The sequence below is a fragment of the Anopheles marshallii genome, chromosome 2 (assembly GCF_943734725.1).
Source record: "Anopheles marshallii chromosome 2, idAnoMarsDA_429_01, whole genome shotgun sequence".
In the NCBI taxonomy this organism is placed as follows: Eukaryota; Metazoa; Arthropoda; class Insecta; order Diptera; family Culicidae; genus Anopheles; species Anopheles marshallii.
The window spans coordinates 80,033,764-80,052,066 of record NC_071326.1 but is presented as its reverse complement, the minus strand read 5'-3'; the positions used below and the strand labels follow the sequence as shown (position 1 = coordinate 80,052,066).

At 45.1% G+C, this 18,303-nt stretch overlaps 3 protein-coding genes across 3 annotated transcripts; 1 reads left to right on the top strand and 2 right to left on the bottom strand.

Moving 5' to 3' along the window:
* Positions 1–2,938: 2,938 nt before the first annotated feature.
* LOC128708517 (integrator complex subunit 7) lies at positions 2,939–5,893 on the bottom strand. The gene has a single exon (XM_053803495.1). The coding sequence runs from the start codon at positions 5,891–5,893 to the stop codon at positions 2,939–2,941; it is 2,955 nt and encodes a 984-aa protein (XP_053659470.1).
* Positions 5,894–6,515: 622 nt separating this feature from the next.
* On the top strand, positions 6,516–8,292 carry LOC128707938 (nischarin). The gene is made up of 4 exons (XM_053802896.1): positions 6,516–7,266; positions 7,372–7,496; positions 7,565–7,967; positions 8,051–8,292. Exons 1-4 carry the CDS (start codon positions 6,516–6,518, stop codon positions 8,290–8,292), a joined length of 1,521 nt encoding a protein of 506 aa, XP_053658871.1.
* A 601-nt stretch (positions 8,293–8,893) lies between these two features.
* On the bottom strand, positions 8,894–10,840 carry LOC128718660 (uncharacterized). The gene is made up of 3 exons (XM_053812280.1): positions 10,724–10,840; positions 9,654–10,637; positions 8,894–9,580 (listed from the first exon to the last, which is right to left on the bottom strand). Exons 1-3 carry the CDS (start codon positions 10,838–10,840, stop codon positions 8,894–8,896), a joined length of 1,788 nt encoding a protein of 595 aa, XP_053668255.1.
* Positions 10,841–18,303: the final 7,463 nt, after the last annotated feature.

Below are 18,303 nucleotides of genomic sequence, written 5' to 3'. Positions count from 1 at the left end.
GCCACCCTTCGGGCACTACTCTTCCCACACACCCACACTAGCAATGCATTATTCATCTCGTAAAAGAGGCTGAACATGCAAAAAAGAAAAAAAATCCAAAAACGGTCTCTTTACAAAGGAAAAACAAAAAAACATTGATCCCAGCAGAGAATTGCAAATGTCAAACCCGAGTCCGAGCGGGGAAAAGTTTTAAGCTTTTTTTTGCTTAACCTCCCACCGTTGAAGGCTACCTGGCCCACGGGGTGTTTTGCCTACCTGTACAATCCACCCCGGGTTTCGTTTCAATTGCAGCGTGTTTTATTGATTTTCATACACCGAAAGGTCTCATGGGTGAGGCCCGAGAGTCCTTCTGGTGCTGTGGTACGGTTTGCACGGTGGCAGTACAGCGGGGCCACTATAGTCATCTATTCTACTGGGTTGGTCATTGATTTAAATGGATAAGCCAAACCGGGCCAGGTGGGTAACAATGCATACAAGCCGATGGAAGGCGCGAAAGAAAAACCATCGGGAGGGGTTAGCTTATAACCCGGTTCGGCTTCGGGTTTGAATAATCGATGAATGCCCGTAAATGGTGTTCGTCCCGGTGGTGTTTATCAGCGTTGTGTACGCGTGGTGGTACGTATTTATAATAACATAAAAGCCTGTGAAGGACATTTTAATCAGGGACGGTTTCTTTTTTGCAAATTCTCCCCCCAATTCTTTCCCCTAATGCAACAGGTTGCATAGAACAGCGGAATCAAAAATAGCTACATATCTACCTACCGGAAATTAAGAGACGCTATAAATCGCAGTTAATATTCGCCAAATTAAATCAAATTGCTATTAAAACAACACCACAGACGACACCTTACAAACACGCAACTACAACAAGTTTTGCATTATCCACTATTTGCTTTTTGAGTTTTGTTTCCTACACACGAAACCGCATTAGACAACTCTGAAACAGTAGCTATCCCCGGGTGAGTTGAACCTGATATCAGAACGGAAAGGTAAACACCGACCCACGGATGTCCACGGGCAAGAACAAACACACTAACCTACGTTGGATAAAGTGTACCAACACCACACCACATACCGAAAGCTCCCAGAAAAGGATCGTTCGCTTGGAGTAATTTCGCCATTTGCGCAACATTCCCGGTCTCTCCTTTCAGAGCAAGCACGTGAATCCCGGCATGGAGCAAAATTTGAGCTTTCATTCGACCACCCTTCCCCATTACCTGGCGCTCATTCTCGGTAGACAATTATCGCTGAGGACATCGTCTTTCCTCGGGAAAATCGGTCCATGTGGGATTACGCGTGCCACTTACTGAAAAGTTCTATGCTTACAGCATTCTCTTGGGGGAGAGAAGCAGAACCATAAGCACACAGGGTGCGACCCTGCTGCGGGTGGTGGCTGGCTGGTTGTGCCGAAATATACTACTGGACGTAACTGCGCATGGACAGCCGGTAGCGTGGTTTCGACTATGTTTGTAAGCAGCGGTACGTTTTTTTTTTTGGGTTCTTCCAGTTCGCATGAAGGTGCTGTAGCCATGGAGGGCGACGAAGAGTTGGTTGGGCTCATTTTCTAAATCAAGAAAGGTCGTGCCGGCCCCGGGCAGACTGATTGTGTAATTTGTCGCATAAGTTCTGCCACATACATTCACCGCATGAACGGCACGCCTAATGAGATTATTATATCAGCATGATGGCCAAGGTAAACATTGCTTGCGGAAGAGCTTTTCGTAGTCTTTGTTTAGAACAAAAAAAAAATGTGTGTAGAAATAGCTGTTCTTGCTCATAATGGTAAATCATGAATAAAACCCACACGAACCAGGCATTAGACGGAATTCAGCTGGAAAAATAGCAAACAAATGTGTGGAGCTGTTAAATAAAAGTAATGCTTTTTACAAACCCTTACCGAAAGTTAGTAAATGGAGTGGCGTAAGCTGATTGTTCACTATTTCCGCTTTGCTTTTTTGTCGACCAAGTAAAGCGCTGACTTTACGATTGATGACGTGCCGGATTCTTTCGGTATTGAATTACACGCTCACTGTACATAGTAAACTCTTAGCAAAACATGTTTTGCATACCTTTTGTCCGACACATGCCACAAACATGTATCGTGGCGAATAGATTGTAACCGCGTTGAGATTGCATTACATATGCACTACGGATTGCATTGCTATATGCGCGATGAAAACAAATAGAACTTTTCACGTATCACTGCACTACAAACTAAATACACTTAGCTTGATAGACCACGAGACACTTCAAACAGTGAAACATTCACAGCACCATAATTCACAACACTTTCTTTGAGCTGAACACACGGCACGAAAAAAATGATAGCAGCGCTCCAGACACCAACAGAAATCAGACCGTTTTTTTGCAAGAAAAGCAAAGCAACCACAACAATCCAACGTCAAACGTTCGTATGACAATAAGAAGGTGGGGGACATTTAAAATTTGTGCTGTTCGCTATTTAACTACTGATAATGTTCAACAAACCGATGTATCGTTAAAAGCGTATATTTATGTATGCTCATGGGGAATTAATTTTAAATTTAAACTAGTAAATTACTAAAGACTTTGAGCAACGTGTCATCCAAGCGACGGTTTGGGGTTTAAGCGACACATGTGGAACGGGAAAGCCGTCAAACGAAATTTGTTTGTAAACAAATCATTATTTCAATGCCGGCAAAAGAACAAAAAAAAAAATTGTCCGTAATCGGTAAACCTTTAATTGAACATTAATTTTGAAATGCACCAACTAATAAGCTCATTTGGGGTAAAATATGGCGGAAAGAAATTGATCATAGATGTGGAAAATTAAAGCAGATGTTTGGTTCAACAAAAGTTCACGAATTAATTTACAGTGAGCAAGTCCATTGGATAAAATATCTTTTTTTATTTTACCATTTCACTATAATTATGAACATAAATCAAATCCGGAACACACTTAAAACCTCCTCACGGTGGATTGCATTCCCATCACCTGCTTGTGACTATCCTCCGGAATTCGCACGAGCAACGTACTTTTCGGTCCGGTTTGCCACATTACTCCATTATCGTCAATGATGCACGTCTCAAGATTCAACTGCCACTGACCACCCAAGCTAACCTGTCCGCCATTGAACGTGTGGGCCGTATTGTTAAGAGCGATCAGGAAACTACCGCTCAAGAAATCCCTGTGCGGTTTCACAACCTGCGTCAGCGTGACACTGTCCGAAAGCAGCTTCACATCGTTCGGCCGTGATGTCATTAGGGTGGAATTCAGTGTCAGCTGTATGCTGTTAATCGCTCGGAAAAGGGATGGCGTTCGTCCGTAGTGTTGGATGACACCTTCTACCTTCACCACCAGATGACTGTTCGGTTGCACAAACACCGGTTCACCCGTGCCTCTTGGTTGCGGCGTAAGAGCCAACTTGACGGCCGTGTTTTGCAGCACCTGAAAGAAGAACCGCGGTGTACAGTGAGACGACCGCACCACCGTTTCAATTTGTTTCATCATCATGTCCGTGTGCTCGTGGGTGAGCGTCTTCGTTCCTCCCGGGACTTCGGCCGGAATCAATTGAAGCTGTTTCAGAACCGTTCGACACACGGACAGCAGGTATCGGGTCTCCGGATGACTCGATTGGGGTGCAGTTTTGGGCGTTTCCGACGGATTTATCAAGGAAATGGTTTCGATCGATAGCTGCAACGTGGCGCATAGATGCTGTACCGCTTCCAAATGTTCCAGTGTGCCAGGGTCTGCATCGAACGAACTTTTGTACAGACGGTTGTATGCATCTTCACAGTTTTTCAACAGCTTCACGTGCTTCCGCAGTTGGTTTGTGATGTGGCCATATTTTTGCAGTGGATCTCGACAATTCTGAGCGAGCGTTTGTGAGATTTCCGAGGGAGGCGTAATGCACAGAGTATTCCGCGTTATAACCACACTATGCAACACCTCGAGAAACATGCAGCGCAGTCGAATCAATTCCGACTGGAACCCCAACGGATGCTGTGGTGATGAACTCGCTTTAAGGGTGGACAGTGCTATGCAGTACAGATTTATCGCCTTCTCGAGTCGATCGATCAATGAGAGAAATCCTGCCGCAGCCAATGATTCACCCGGTTCCCGTTTAATGTGCTTCTGGGCAAGTGTTTCATACTCCTGGCCGTGGTTCAGAATGCATTCCGCTTTCGATATTTGACTCAGCGCAACCAGATAGAAGTGCAGATTCTCCAATGAAATGTTTTTCGACAGCTTCTCGTAAATCATAGCGGCAAGAAAATGTTGTCCGTAACGGGAGGCTGACCGTGCGATACGATACTGTGTCCACGGGTTCGTAGTATGAAGCAGTCGCATGAAGATGGCAATCACATTATCCGGCATGAAAGAGCCAAGCATTGCCTGCATACAAATAGCTGCCAGAAGCTCCACAATATTTGTCTTCTCCTTGTCCAATTCTGCACCGGGTTTGGCGAGCGTTTCCAGCTTCCTGAGCAAATGTTGCATAACTGCACTGAAAGGACTCGTGCCGGGTTTTTGATCCTCATAAAAATCACACGAAACGATCACATTCGAACAGATCGCTCCCAATGCTTCGCAGATCAGCTTCGAGTGGCTCGCAGTGGACGAGGAATGCTCTTCGCTTAGCATTTCGGCAATCATCTCGGCAAAGCTTTCACCCATTTCACGACTCGTCTTCGACAGCTGCACGCCACACTTCAGATACAAGCGAAAGTCTTTCAGGGAGGATTTTTTCTGCAGCGACGCTTGTATGAGATACTCCAGATGCATATCCAGATACTCTAGCACGTGTACCGGCGGTGGGATGTTTTCCGTGTGGCAGTACGTGATGAGGCTGGTCAGGATCGTCATTGCACGGCCACCGCTTTCGTTCTCCATCAGGAGACAGTTTTTACACACGTCCAGTATCTGTTGCTGCTCTTCGTTCAGCATCGTATGGCACGTGTGTGGACATTTGGTAAGCGTCAGTATAACATCCAGCGCCATGTTCTGGTTGCTGCATTGTGCGGTAAGCTGCAACAGCCGGCTGATGGCCGTTTTTGGCCACAAATAGGCTCCTTTTTCGGCCAACTTCTTCAGCGAAAGTAAAACCGTCGATTGTACGCGCTTCCGTGGATCCTGCAGGTACACCAGCAGCAAATCTACTTGATCCGGTATATCGACCAGCGTGGCACAGGACAGCTGTGACAATGAGCGTATGATTTCCACCACAAACTGTACGGACGGATACTTCGGCAGCAGATCCCGACAGAGAGCTCGCACTAGTGCGGCCGTGCTTGCATCGTGATGCATGTGTCGCAGCACCGGAATGAGATGTAGCTTCATGTTAACCGGTGTTTGTAAGCTCTCAATCATCGATGCCACCTTGGAGCACATGCCTACGGCAAACGTTTTCGACTGTGCGGCAAATTGGACGCTTGCGAAGATAGCCGCTTCCACCTCGACCGTATCGTGGCTGTCCAGTGCCATACGTATCGCATGATGAACGTGCTGCTTCTCCGATATTACGAACGCAACCGCACCGAGAGTCCGCAGCGTTAGTGCACGTGCGACCGGATCGTTCGAATGGATCACCATAAAGATGCGCTTCAGGAACTCATCGATGTTTATGATCTTTTCGAGATGCTTTTCACTTTGCTGACAAACGCGCAAAATCCACAGCCGCGACAGATTCGATCCGATGCGGAAAAATTCCGCCAGCTTCAGGAACGATGAATTGATCAGGATGGGAAAGGGATACCTTTCGAACAGCTTCGGAAACCGGATGATTGCTTCACACTGGTCACCGATTTTGTTCGACCGTAGACCCTTGTCCAGGTCCATAAGCACCGAGTTCGAGTCACCTTCGGTTTCATTGAGAAAGTTTTCGTTAAAATTATTTACGCGTACGCTCATCATCGTAGATTTACGGGGGCTAGAGCTTTGCGGTGATGCTAAAATGTTTTCGTTTGGTAAACTGATGGAGTTGTGTTCCCAAGTGCCAATTTCGATGCGATGCTTTGACAGTTGGCCAACAATCCTTCCCGGCAAAATTTCAATGCTACACTGAACAAATTGTACATGCAGTTTTCTGCTCAAAAAATAGAAATTCTTTTGTTAAACAAAGTTATTATCTATAATTTAACATCAACAATACTTTTGATAAATTTCTAGGCACAAAGAAAACCTGACAGCTACTTCCACGAAAGGCCTTTTGCAAATGTTACTTGGGTAGCGGAAAGCTGTCAATTGGACCGAAAACCTCCCTCGAATGATTAATAAATGTTGTTATTTTGTTTGTGGATTGTTCTGCGTTTCCCTGTGTTTGCTCTATGATTGCAGCCTTTATTCGCTTAAATTGATAAATGCACGGGCTTTACGAAAGGGATGGAAACGTGATTACGCCCCATCAGCCTGTCGACTCCGGACATCGCTAATACACGTGCCGTACTCCATTCGGCGGTAGAATTTTCGCTGGACCAGTACTGTGGCAGATGGTGAACAAATTGCTTCCGACAACTGCTGCGTACACGATACAAAGATGTCCAACTATCAGCTGCATGCAAACGAAACTACCATCTCAATCCCGCGCATAATCACGGTCGATAGTGTGAATTACTACGAAATATTGGTGAAATGTGGCCAGGTAATGTGGACGGTGAACCATCGGTTTCGTGACTTTGCCGAGCTGCACGATCGTCTCGTATCGGAACGGGGCGTCTCGAAGGATAAGCTACCACCGAAGAAGGTGCTCGGTAACAAGAGCCCGACGTTTCTGAAGAAGCGCCAGGAAGCGCTCGAGCATTATCTGAAGGAGATGCTGATCTTTCTGAAGGTTACAATGCCACGGGAGTTTGTCGAGTTTCTCGATTTCCATCGGTACGACATTATCTTTCTGGTGCAGCATCTTGCCAGCTCGCTGTTTCTGCGCGGTGACGCATTCTTGGCCAAGTCGAAAAAGTACGGCTTCTCTGTGCTGGAACTGCACGCAATTAGCGAACGGTTGAAGATACCCTGTCCACCGACGGAGGCCGCCTGCAGCAATTATAATTTTTCCCACATACTGGACTTTTGTGCGCAGCTGGAGACAATCATAGTGCTGCCGACGAAGAACAGCCTGCCGACGATCCTGTACGATGACGATACGGACAAGTACATTCCGCACGCGCTACACAAACCGATCGGCAGCAGCAATCTCATCCCGGTGCAGCTACGGTACGAGCTGAGCGTGTTCAAAGTGTTGCGTAATCTCATCATTTATGGCGTGCCGACGGAAAACATTCAAAATGTAGGTCAGTATCGTGCGTGCCGATAGTGGACTTGTAGCGAGCGCGACGGCATGTTTTGACCAGAGTTGAAATTGTATTTACCTCGTTCGTTGCCTTGTCGTTTTACAGGTGCCTTGCGTGAAACGCTCTCAAGGATAGAGGTGTACAAAAGCGAAGCGAAACAAATCTGCCAAATTGCGCTGTGTGATAATGTCCATAAGGATGCGGCGGAAGACGAGCTAGACAAATCGAAGGTAAACGGATTAGACATAATGTATCGCAGTACAATTAAATTAACTCACATGGGTTGGCTTTCTTTTAGCAATGGAAACATCTTCGACATGCGGTCTTTAAAGAAAACCAACTGACGGCAATCGATCGTACGATAAGGCTTTTTCCCAGCCTGAAAGATCTGGTACTGGACAAGAACAAGCTGGAAAGCATTGCCCACCTTAGCCATCTGAACAACCTGCAGATACTCAGCCTGCGCTGCAACCGGATAGCGCAGTGTCCAAACTGGCACGTACAGCTGGGCAATTTGGTCACGCTGAATCTGTCCCAAAACCGCATCCGTTTGCTGGAAGGACTCGGCAAACTTTACTCGCTCGTGAATCTGGATTTGAGTTGCAATTTAATCGATGATATAAACGAAATTGACTACATCGGTAATTTACCATTGCTGGAGAATTTGCGCCTGATGGGAAATCCTGTTGCCGGTGGTGTTGGTACGGGTTATAAAACTTACCCCTCCTCTTTTGTCGTGTAACACGTTAATTAATCGATGTAATTTTCGCCTCCTTGCTCGCAGATTATCGTGCCCGTGTGCTTTCGCGCTTCGGTGATCGGTTGCAGGAAATCTATCTGGACAATGAGAAGGGCAATCAGACCGAATACGATATGGCGCTCGTTCATTCGGCGTTGCGTATATCGGCACAGAAATCGCACCGTAAGCTGCACAGTCTACTTGATCCAAGCAGCACGTCGGAGGGTGGCGAGAGAGATGCGAACGACGCTGAACAGGCAGGAACGAGCGGTGGAGAAAGCAGATGAAGTTACGCCACATTCCTGGGGAGATTTTTTACCGGAAAGGACACAAAAATTGAATATTCTTGTTTTGTTCAACGATATTCGTGTTTTTAAATGTTTGTTTTCCAAGTGCAATGTGAAAATTGTTTCGTACTAAACCCGATAGACCGAATGGTTATGGAGTGTAAAAATTTTACTTTGGCACAAGTTTCACCCAACAAATTGACCGAACTGTGCGCCATCGTTAAAACCAAACTGCAGATCATAGCATACCCAGCCTAGGAAGGGAGTAATGTAGCAGCAATCATATTAAGCTCTTCTTTTAATAACACCACAACTTACATTCAGTTTTCATCTTACCGTTGGCGAAGCAAGTTGAAATAAAGGAGTAAAGATATTTTACCTACCGTTGACCAGAACACACACCCCGTTTCGAATGTTTTGCCCTGTAGCGAAAGCATTGGAAACAGAAGGGTTCGATGCAATAATAACTCATCTATCTATGTAAGTATTTCTTATTGGCATTTATTTTTATTCACTGGGTGAGGTATCACAAGCCCGTAACGCTTTTCAGAACTTGCCCCAAAAACCTCGAAAGCATCAACTTAAACCAAAAAGGCTGATGTTAATTAACCTTATTTCTATCTTTCCTTAATTTTATCATTTCTATACCTTTCGTTTCGATCATGTGCAGCTTCCACCCGCGTTCATCTTCCATCTTCAACACCGTACTCACCGGTTCGGCTGTCGATGCGGTATTCACCGTCACGCAACAATCGGGCAAAACCTCTTTCAATCGGCACCGCAAATGTAACATTGGTTTTACACCGGCCGGTAGCCGTTTGTACGCGATGCAGGTTGCATCCAGTTCGAGCACACGAAGGTGCGGAAATAGTTTGCGCAAATCCTTAAAATTACAGCGCAACAGATGACACTTGCGTAGAACCAACCGTTTAACCGCTGGCATCGGTGTGCAGAAGGCCCACGGACGGGTATATGTTCGCATGCCATTGATGCGCAACGTGTGCAAGTTCGTTAGCGACTCAATCGAACGGAACCGTTCTCGGATGTGTTCGGCGACCGGTGCCTTGGTGCGTAGCTTCACTTCCAAATCTTCCAGCATTATAAAATTTTGGCATAGCTTGGAAAGCTCTGAATCCATGCTGTACTTCATGCGTCGAATGTGACCAAAGCTTGGATCGAGACGGAAACAGGTCCCGCTAGAAATGAGCTCCAGATGTTGCAACCGTGGAAATTCCACCATTCGTAGACGGCTTCCTTCCTCGAGGATGCAGTTTTTGAGCCTTAGAAACTGGATTGATACAACAATGTTAGTTACTTCACAGCCAACAGTGTACGCCCCCGAATGACCATCTTCAACTTACTTCCAGGTTCTTCAGCTCAAGAATGAACATAAACAAATCGCGCGGAAAGATGACATCGCGCAACGTTAGCCGTTTCAGGGTGTCGGCACCGAACAGACAAATGGCACGAAACAGCCGGAATGTAACCGTGTTCGAATCGAGGTAAACATCCTCCAGTAGTGGAGCACTTCGAATGAAACGTTCCGCCGAAGCATCGTCGACGCGTGTGTTCGGTTCGGGTGAGTTAAGTTTGTTATCGAACCGTTTCGCCATTAGCCTTTTCAGCTTCGGAAAGGGCAAGGTAAGAGTTTGTTCCATTGCTCGCTCAAAGTAGAACCACACTGTAAGCTCGACCAGTTGGCTGCTGTGGTTTCGCAACGTGTTCAGATCACAATCGCTCGCTATTTCGAGCCGGTACTTTTCGAGCGCGGGAAGCTGGATTTCGTGCCCGTTTGTGTTTTCGTACAGTTCCCAAACCAGCGATGAAAGTGTACCGTGTGCGATTGTCCAATACGGGGCTATTTCCGCCGGTACATCCTCCAATGCTTCGGGCAAAACGGTTAAATGCAGTTCTTGCAGATTTTTCAGTGCCTGTAACCGATCGGACAGGAAGCGACGCATCCGATCGAACGATGCTCTTATCTCCAACGTCTTCAGCGGTAGTTTGCCGGAGAAAAGGTACTGTTCTGAGTTTAATTCATTAGTTTCCCGGGTTGATGGGCCGGGTTCATCGCCGGCAGATTGTGCCTTCCGTACCATGTCCATCATTTCCTTTTGGGCTTCAACATCCGGATACGAGCCACAATCGTGAAACACAAGGTGTACGCATTTGTTCATGTACTCCTGACGATTTATCTTCATGGGCAATCCGAAGCAATGGCTGAAGTGGAATCGAATTTTGTTAATGAATGGATCGGAGCGTAAAATCGCATACCAGCGCTGACACACCAGGCTGCACTGTTTCTGCTCCTTAAAGTAGAGCAATTGGAATATTTGGCAGAAAATCTAAAAAGGTTTACCAACACAAAAAAGAAGTCATCATAAGAGGGGTAGTCGAGATAGGTGCGACTGGCGTTAAGAGTATTCCTCACCTCATACGGAAGCCGGTTAATGTGATCAACCTCCGATTGATCCTCTGCGATTGCTTCGGAATGTTCTATTTTACATCTTTTCGTTGGTGGTTCACAACTTTCAGTAGTTTCTTCCATTTGAGATGCTGGTTTTGTTGCGAAGTAGGAATGAATTGGCGGGAACTGATGTCATTCCAATCAAAACACAAACAAATGCATGCACTCTGGGTTGACCCAACGGTCGTGAAAGAAAAATGAAAATCGATTTCAATTTAATCAAATATGTTTTTGTAACTTATTGATTGAAATGTGTATTTTAGTTTGTTTGTTATCAACAGCAAATTAATAAAATTGTTGATATTTTTCGAAGTGTACGAATTATTACTTACAACTACACTACCCACTGTGATCCTCCGTATGCCATTGCGTACATGCGTTACGATGCGTTACCAAGTTTTTCCCGATAAATGATCTGTCATCAAGTGGCGGGAATGTACAACACTGCGATCACATGGGAGCAAAATACTGATACGAGCGGTCCCCGAGTTACGCGGTTCGCGGAGATACGCGGTTTTGGCAATTTTATAGCTGAGCTGAGATTATAGGACAAAATCGAACCAAAAAGGTGAAAAAACGGTCGAAAATACCTGCCTTTGTCATATAAAACATTTGTTTTTTTTTTTATATTTGTAAATGTTTTCATTCCAAAAGTCGTTTGAATTGCTGAATAAAGTCCAAAGAAGGACGTCGACTTTCCCGAAAAAATAAAAATGTCTAGAGTAGAGATGTGAATAATAACTCTTTTCAATGATTTGAATCGGAGTCAAAGAGTGGGTTTAAAGATTTGAAACCTTTACTCACTCTTTTGAGATTCATTAAAAAATATTACACTGCATTTATGTTTTTACCACTCTTTTGCGTTTATACTCACTCTTACTCTCTGTGCCGACTAGAAACTCACTCAGGAGTGAGTAAAAGAGTATTATCACTCTTTGGATTATAATCACTCTGTAAGAGTGAGTAAAATAGCATTATCACTCCTTTGGGATTGTAAGCACCGAGGATGAGTGAGAAAACGTGTTTTATCACTCTCTTTGGATTTTATTCATCGCCCGCCAGGGGATCCCCTGTCATTTCCTGGACGTTTTCTCACTCATCCTCGGTGCTTACAATCCCAAAAGAGTGATAATACTCTTTTACTCACTCTTACAGAGTGATTATAATCCAAAGAGTGATAATACTCTTTTACTCACTCTTACAGAGTGATTATATTCCAAAGAGTGATAAAACAGTTTTACTCACTCCTGAGTGAGTTTCTAGACGGCACAGAGAGTAAGAGTGAGTATAAACGCAAAAGAGTGGTTAAAGGAGTCATAAAAACTCTTCGTGCTGATTTATATTCATTCACTCTCTCGAAGGTTTCAAATCACTCACTCACTCTTACTCAGCGTGCACATCTCTAGTCTAGAGACTGTTGATCTGGTGAAGAATAGACATACACAGTAGAGAGTAGCAGTAGATAGTATTCCATACACTCATCCAGTTTTTTACGGTTGTGTGTGTCCTTGCATCTGCTGTTACATTCTTCTTTAGCCTGTTAGAGATTGTTTGACCAAACCCTGAAAGATATTCAGCTATATGTTTTGCATTAATTGATCGACCTTGGATGAATTTTAGCTTGCGAAAACCAGACCGTTCGCCATTATGATTCCCAGATCAAATGAAATTGTATTAGCAAATATCTTACATTTACTACATAATTGCAAAACGATCTTACTATTAACACCGTGAAGTATTGATCAGTGTAGAGAACCAAAATTGACTAAAAATTGTAATGATTGTAAAATCCTTCCAACCGCGGGCGTGACTTTGTATTCGATCACAAGTAACATTATCCGTGTGATATCGATTTATCGTGTCGCCATATTGTGACACATACTAGATAGCGTGATGGTTTGGAAACTCTTAACTCAATTAAATCGTCTTTCCCACACGGCGAGTAAAATGTACGGAAACCAAATGGAAAACGATTTCATTAGTTCACCGTTGACAGTTTATGATTGACATCGGGAAGCGTCGGGTTGGGGATCCAGCTGAGGGTTTTGTAAAGAACGCACCAGGAAATCACTGAAGCGGGAGGCAACAATTAATCTTCACCCGTGCCGGATCTCGCGGGGGATCCCCTATCGTGCACGCAATCGTCTCTTTACATCGAGACCACCCTCTAAGCAAAACCATAAATCTTTCGCTCCTAGCCCGTCCGCCCGATCGTCGCTCGGATATTCCCGGTACATTCACTGGAAGAACTAGATTCCGGGCAAGAGGCCTACACGATGGTAACGCGCAGAATGAAGACGGAGCTGAATAAAGATGACCGAAAGATGGACGTACGGGTGCGTCGATAAAGGGGGTGCTAAGATTTTCTAATGTAAATCTTATTGCCTGAAGAAGATGTCAGCCTGCTGATGGGGGAACTGTCTGGACTGGGTGGAATGGTGGATCGTACGCTGTGGAACGAATGAAACCAAACCACCAACATTTTACGACACACGGCCATTTGGACCCCTTTCCATCATTGCATCTATCGTAAGCGCCGTGCGTGATTTTCTAGATCTTTGGCTAGCAGTTTTGGTTGTGCGGCAAGTATGCGATAATTAGAATTCTTGTGCGATCTTTGTGTCGCCCGTTGCGTTGATCTGCAATGTTGCGAACGTGAGGTAAACGGTGAAATGTATGGTTCCTGCGTGCTAACGATCTGCGCAGGGGGTATTCTACCTTGGCCATAGAAACCAGTCATCAGAATATAAATACAATTGTGTTGTGTTGTGTCTCATGAATCTTTTGAGCAGAGTCATTCACATCAATCATCAGTGAAGAGTCATTCAAATCATCATTCGGCTCTCGTGATTTTGCAAAGAATTATTATTCCTCAACGATTCATAAAGCCTCAAAGATTCATAAATCGCTGAGAAATGATAATTTTAGATTGTTCGTATACTTAGTTTATAAGAATAGTTTAGTTGCTAGTGAATGATGGATTAATCTACGTTATCTTCGAATAACGAACAATAATTAATCTTCGCAACTGAAAGCTTGTAGTACTTGGTTCAATTCCTGAGTATAGTAACGTTTATTTCTGAAGATATAAAACAAAAAAAAGGTATAAACAAGATTTGTTACCGATTATGAGTTTGAATAAATCTTTAAGACCCATTTGAGACCAACTGTTCAAAGTTGACTCCTGATTTAATTGATTCCTCACTGAAGATTCATGTGAACGACTCTGTTTTTAAAAGAATTGTTAAGTACTATACTATCTTTCACTTATACAAGGAGCAAGAGTATTACAGTATTAGAGCAAGGTATTCTTTCGAAATGATTAAAAATTTCTCTCAATAGGAAGAATAACAAAATTATGATGATAAAACTGACACAATCCATACATTGCGACATTACTCCCACGTCTTACCCGGATCACGCGCCTACATGTATGCAACATGGTTCACCACGACCCGTAAAGAACACTAAAAGGATTCTAAACGGGTTTCAAAAACTTTATAACGCATTGAAAGTGATTCAAAGATTCGTGTGTACATAATTTTAGGTTCACAATTTTTCATAAAAGATGCAGTAGGCACTATACTATTCTACATTAATACAGAGCAAGATACTCTTTCAAAATGATGAACAACCTCTCCCTATCGAAAATGTTATTAAAATGTTGTTATCTGTGATTAAATAATTTATCATCAATGATTGTATAAAAAAAAACTCTTACTGGCGCAGTTATGTATTTTCATAGTACAATAGGTTATATTGCTATTCCCATGTCTTGCTCATAGCACGCGCCTGAATGTATACAACACGAATGTAATAGGACTCGCAAAGAATGCTGAAAGGTTTTCTCATGGTTTCCTAAACCTTTATGAAGCATTGAAAGTGTTTCGAAATTGCATACTTTCAGGCTCTTCAAACATTTTCTTCAACACAGGTATCGTTTTAACGCTATACTTCCAGTTCGGGGAAATTAGATTCTGTGAACAATATTTAAATCTAAAAATTAGATTTAATAGTAGATGTTTCCCTTTCATTCTAGCTGGGTCGCGATACGCATTCACCGTCGCGACGAACCCTTTTTTTTTTAGCTCCAATTCCAAACACCAACCACGGCAACCACTTACGCAAGATCCGCTGAAGGATGAATTGGCATCCGCTCAAACGTTGCAGGTGACATTAGCCGCCGCACGGCAAAAGAAAAGCCAAAGCGTGCTAAGGTCTTTGCAACGGGCCCGAAAATTTTGCAACACACACACACACACAGCGAGCGCGAGAGCTGCACTTCATGCATCGGTGCCAACCAAACCGACGGGATAATAAGTGGCACCGAAATGTTGTGGTGCTGTCGAAGGGAGTGGGGGGGAAGAGGAATGGAAGGAACACAAGAAAGAGGAAGGTTGGGTTCAGTAGATCAGTTTTCTGATTGTGCCGAAGCTGTCCATCCATCCATCCATCGTTCACCCGTTTCCAGCGGAACCGCCGCACTCGGCGAGTGCCTCCGCGGTCGGTCGCCGTCTTGCGTCGCGGTTGCGAACGCGCCTCATCTCGCCGATGATGACACGACCGTGCGATGAGTGTGGTGACCGTTTGCGGGCGCATGGACGCAGGAGCGTCCCCCGGGTAAGTGTGCGATCAAAATGTGCGTTTTTCGACTTGTGTGGTCCCGGAGCGACCGTGCTGGGTGGTCCGAAGCGGAATCGGTTCGGTTGCTTCGCTGTTTCATGTTGGGCTATTGGTTGCTTCTCGGATCGACTCTCCGTCCGCTGTTGCTGCTGCTGCTCCGGCTGTCAGTGTGCATTGTGTGTGGTCCTTTTTCTCTGTTTCCTTTGGCCCAGTCCGTTTCCTTTCGGCCCTGCTGGTGGTGCCCTGCTGATTTAAGGTGGCTCTCGCTTTCTCTCTCTCTCTCTCTCTCTCTCTCTCTCTCGTACTCTCATCATCGTGTATGTTGTACATGCTCTCCTTACGGAACGTTACAGCATATTACGGCATCGACCTAGGGCAGGGAAATGAAGATATCCCAATGCCATCCACAAGTTTCGGGATTCGTTCAGCTGTTTTCCAATTAGAGGCCGCTTTAGCTTCACAGTTTTCGCTGATGAGGCGGAGGTTCGTTGACACTACCAAGACGGACTAGCATTGCGTCACTCCCGCGTACTGCCAGACAGACGATCACACCGAACGCCAGAACCATTTAGTTAGTGTCCAGCGACGGTGCCCACTGGTAGAAACTACCACGGGAAAGCTGTTCCATCCAATGTTGTTTCCTTTTTGGCCATTAAACAAACTCATCAAACCATAATAGATTCAGCACATCACACACATGAGGCCAACACCGGCCGCACGGTACAGCTGTCACCCACCATTCAGCGCATATCAACCGTTTCAGCACTAATGTGTAAACGCTACGACACTGGTTACGATGCTGTTGATGGTTGATAATTATAAGATTAGCCACACGCGGCATAATCATGACCGTGGATCGTTATCGCCGATCGAAGGACACACTCGGCTTAAACTCGCCTTGAAGCTGACGGCAACGAAGCAGTCGCTGACAGGTGGTTTTAGGTGGATGGGGGGGGACATTGTTTTACCCCAAACACCTCCCCCACCACACTGCCAACCCGAGCTGAGAGGCGAAGAAGATGCGTTGTCGAAAACCTGTTGTGTGACACCGTACGCGACCGGACCGGTATGGTACGCCATGGGCCAAACCGGTTGCATCTATTCCGCTGCAACAAATCGGTTAATTAGACGTCGGGGAAATGGTGTATTGAAAATTATCGCACTGCGCACCGGTAATGGACATGGTTAATGGAATGAAAACGGTCCGGCGAACTATGGTTTAATGTCGTTTCAGTTATTTATTTTCCAAACTAACGAAGCCACATCGGTGCGGTGTGGTTATGTGGCTGCAGGCGGACATACTGCTTATTATTGAACTGAAGTTTGCAATTAAATTCGTCGATTGAACCTCTCTGCTTGACGCAGTAATGCCTTTCAATAGCGAGACCCATAACTTGATCCTACATTATGAAGCGATCGCTAATGGTTGATCTGAAATGGTATTTTATTCCTACGCACTGATAAGACTAGCTAGAATTAGTCCACTTCCCGTTTTGATGTGAACAGGTCAGCCAACCACAACGGGAAAGAAATACCTCATTCCCATTAATGTGGCTAGTTCTGTCGGTGGCTTCCGTGTTACCGCGCGACACACTGCCTGCACCGTGGGCTATCTGGTCAATTTATCAACCACTTCATTAAGCCCAAAACTCAACCGCTCCGATACGAGCGACCCGCGCGTATCGTATTCTTCAAATTTTCAACTGTCCCCTTTCATCAACACGGGTTTTCGGCTGCTTCTTGGTCGCCCGGTAAAGCGACCATTTGATCTAGGCACCGGCCGGACGAATCGGATTTTTAAGGCCACACCGCACACGAACACGCGCTACCGTAATGATTAGCTGCTGTGTGGCCTTCCTGTGTGGCGGGCGCAAGCGTGTGTGGTCCAATTTTCGGCAACCCCCATTTTCGGTCAAGCCACCAAGATGACCAAACGTGGGGAAATTGAAATTGAACGGTTCCAAGCGGCTAGATGCCATTGGTGACCGTAGATGGAGAAATAGGAAACGGTGTGGTCCGGACGTGGTTTGGTGTTGTTGTTTTTTTTTTTTTTTGGTGGTGGTGGTTCCCGTTTTTGACATCGATCTGTCAGAGCCGACCCGTTTCGGTGATACAGTGTGGGAGGAAACATCGTATCTGCGTTGAGGTGGCTGTTTTTGGAGTGAAGTGTTTTAATTTAATAATCTCCCGAATGGCTTCCATTAATTTTCGGGAGTCAAGGAGGCGTGCTGACGGGGGAGGTATTTTTAGGGCCATTGAAGATACACGAATCCATAATGTTAGTGGTTGCACTTCACGAAACAGTATCCTTCATCGATGATGGTTGCCCAATTGCCCAATATTTGGAGTTTGATTTCAAATGAATGTAACCAATTTTTTCTTATATCTAGTGTTAGTTAGACAAGCCATAGTAAGACTACTGAACAAGATGTTCACCTTTGTCCGATTCTGGAGAAGATGTCAAGGTCGACAAGCTATTTCTCATGTTGGAATAACCATAACCAACGTCTCTCGCAAAGTCTTCTTCTACCGCTAAGAACACACTTCCTAGTGGCAGTAGGACAGAATGACGACAGGGTGGGCTTTACGCCAATAGTAGAATATGGAAACGACTACGTGCTATTGCAAGAGTAATCTTCAGGATATTCCCTTCAAACAAGACTGCTATGGAAATAAAGGCAAGTGGTAAGAAGCCGAACTCACTGTCCTACAAAGGATTAGACTCGCGAGGCTCTGGTGGAGTGGCCACGTCATGAGAATGATACCGGACGAACCAGCCTATTAAAGTCCTTTTAGGTCGTCCACGTGAACAGAGGAGACGTGGTCGGCTCAATTTGAGACGGAGTCATGGCGTTGATATGTCCGCCAGAAAAGCCGAAATAATGGATTGACAGACGACGGCGGCCAGGAGCGGTTTAGAG

What these genes read in the sequence shown, in the direction of transcription:
- LOC128708517 (XM_053803495.1), bottom strand. Translation starts at nt 5,893, where the DNA reads ATGATGAGCGTACGCGTAAATAATTTTAACGAAAACTTTCTCAATGAA.
- LOC128707938 (XM_053802896.1), top strand. Translation starts at nt 6,516, where the DNA reads ATGTCCAACTATCAGCTGCATGCAAACGAAACTACCATCTCAATCCCG. An exon ending in ACGAGCTAGACAAATCGAAG is followed by an intron (nt 7,497 to 7,564) that starts GTAAACGGATTA and finishes GCTTTCTTTTAG; the next exon opens with CAATGGAAACATCTTCGACA. An exon ending in TCCTGTTGCCGGTGGTGTTG is followed by an intron (nt 7,968 to 8,050) that starts GTACGGGTTATA and finishes CCTTGCTCGCAG; the next exon opens with ATTATCGTGCCCGTGTGCTT.
- LOC128718660 (XM_053812280.1), bottom strand. Translation starts at nt 10,840, where the DNA reads ATGGAAGAAACTACTGAAAGTTGTGAACCACCAACGAAAAGATGTAAA. An exon ending in TTAACCGGCTTCCGTATGAG is followed by an intron (nt 10,638 to 10,723) that starts GTGAGGAATACT and finishes AAACCTTTTTAG; the next exon opens with ATTTTCTGCCAAATATTCCA. An exon ending in TTGAGCTGAAGAACCTGGAA is followed by an intron (nt 9,581 to 9,653) that starts GTAAGTTGAAGA and finishes GTATCAATCCAG; the next exon opens with TTTCTAAGGCTCAAAAACTG.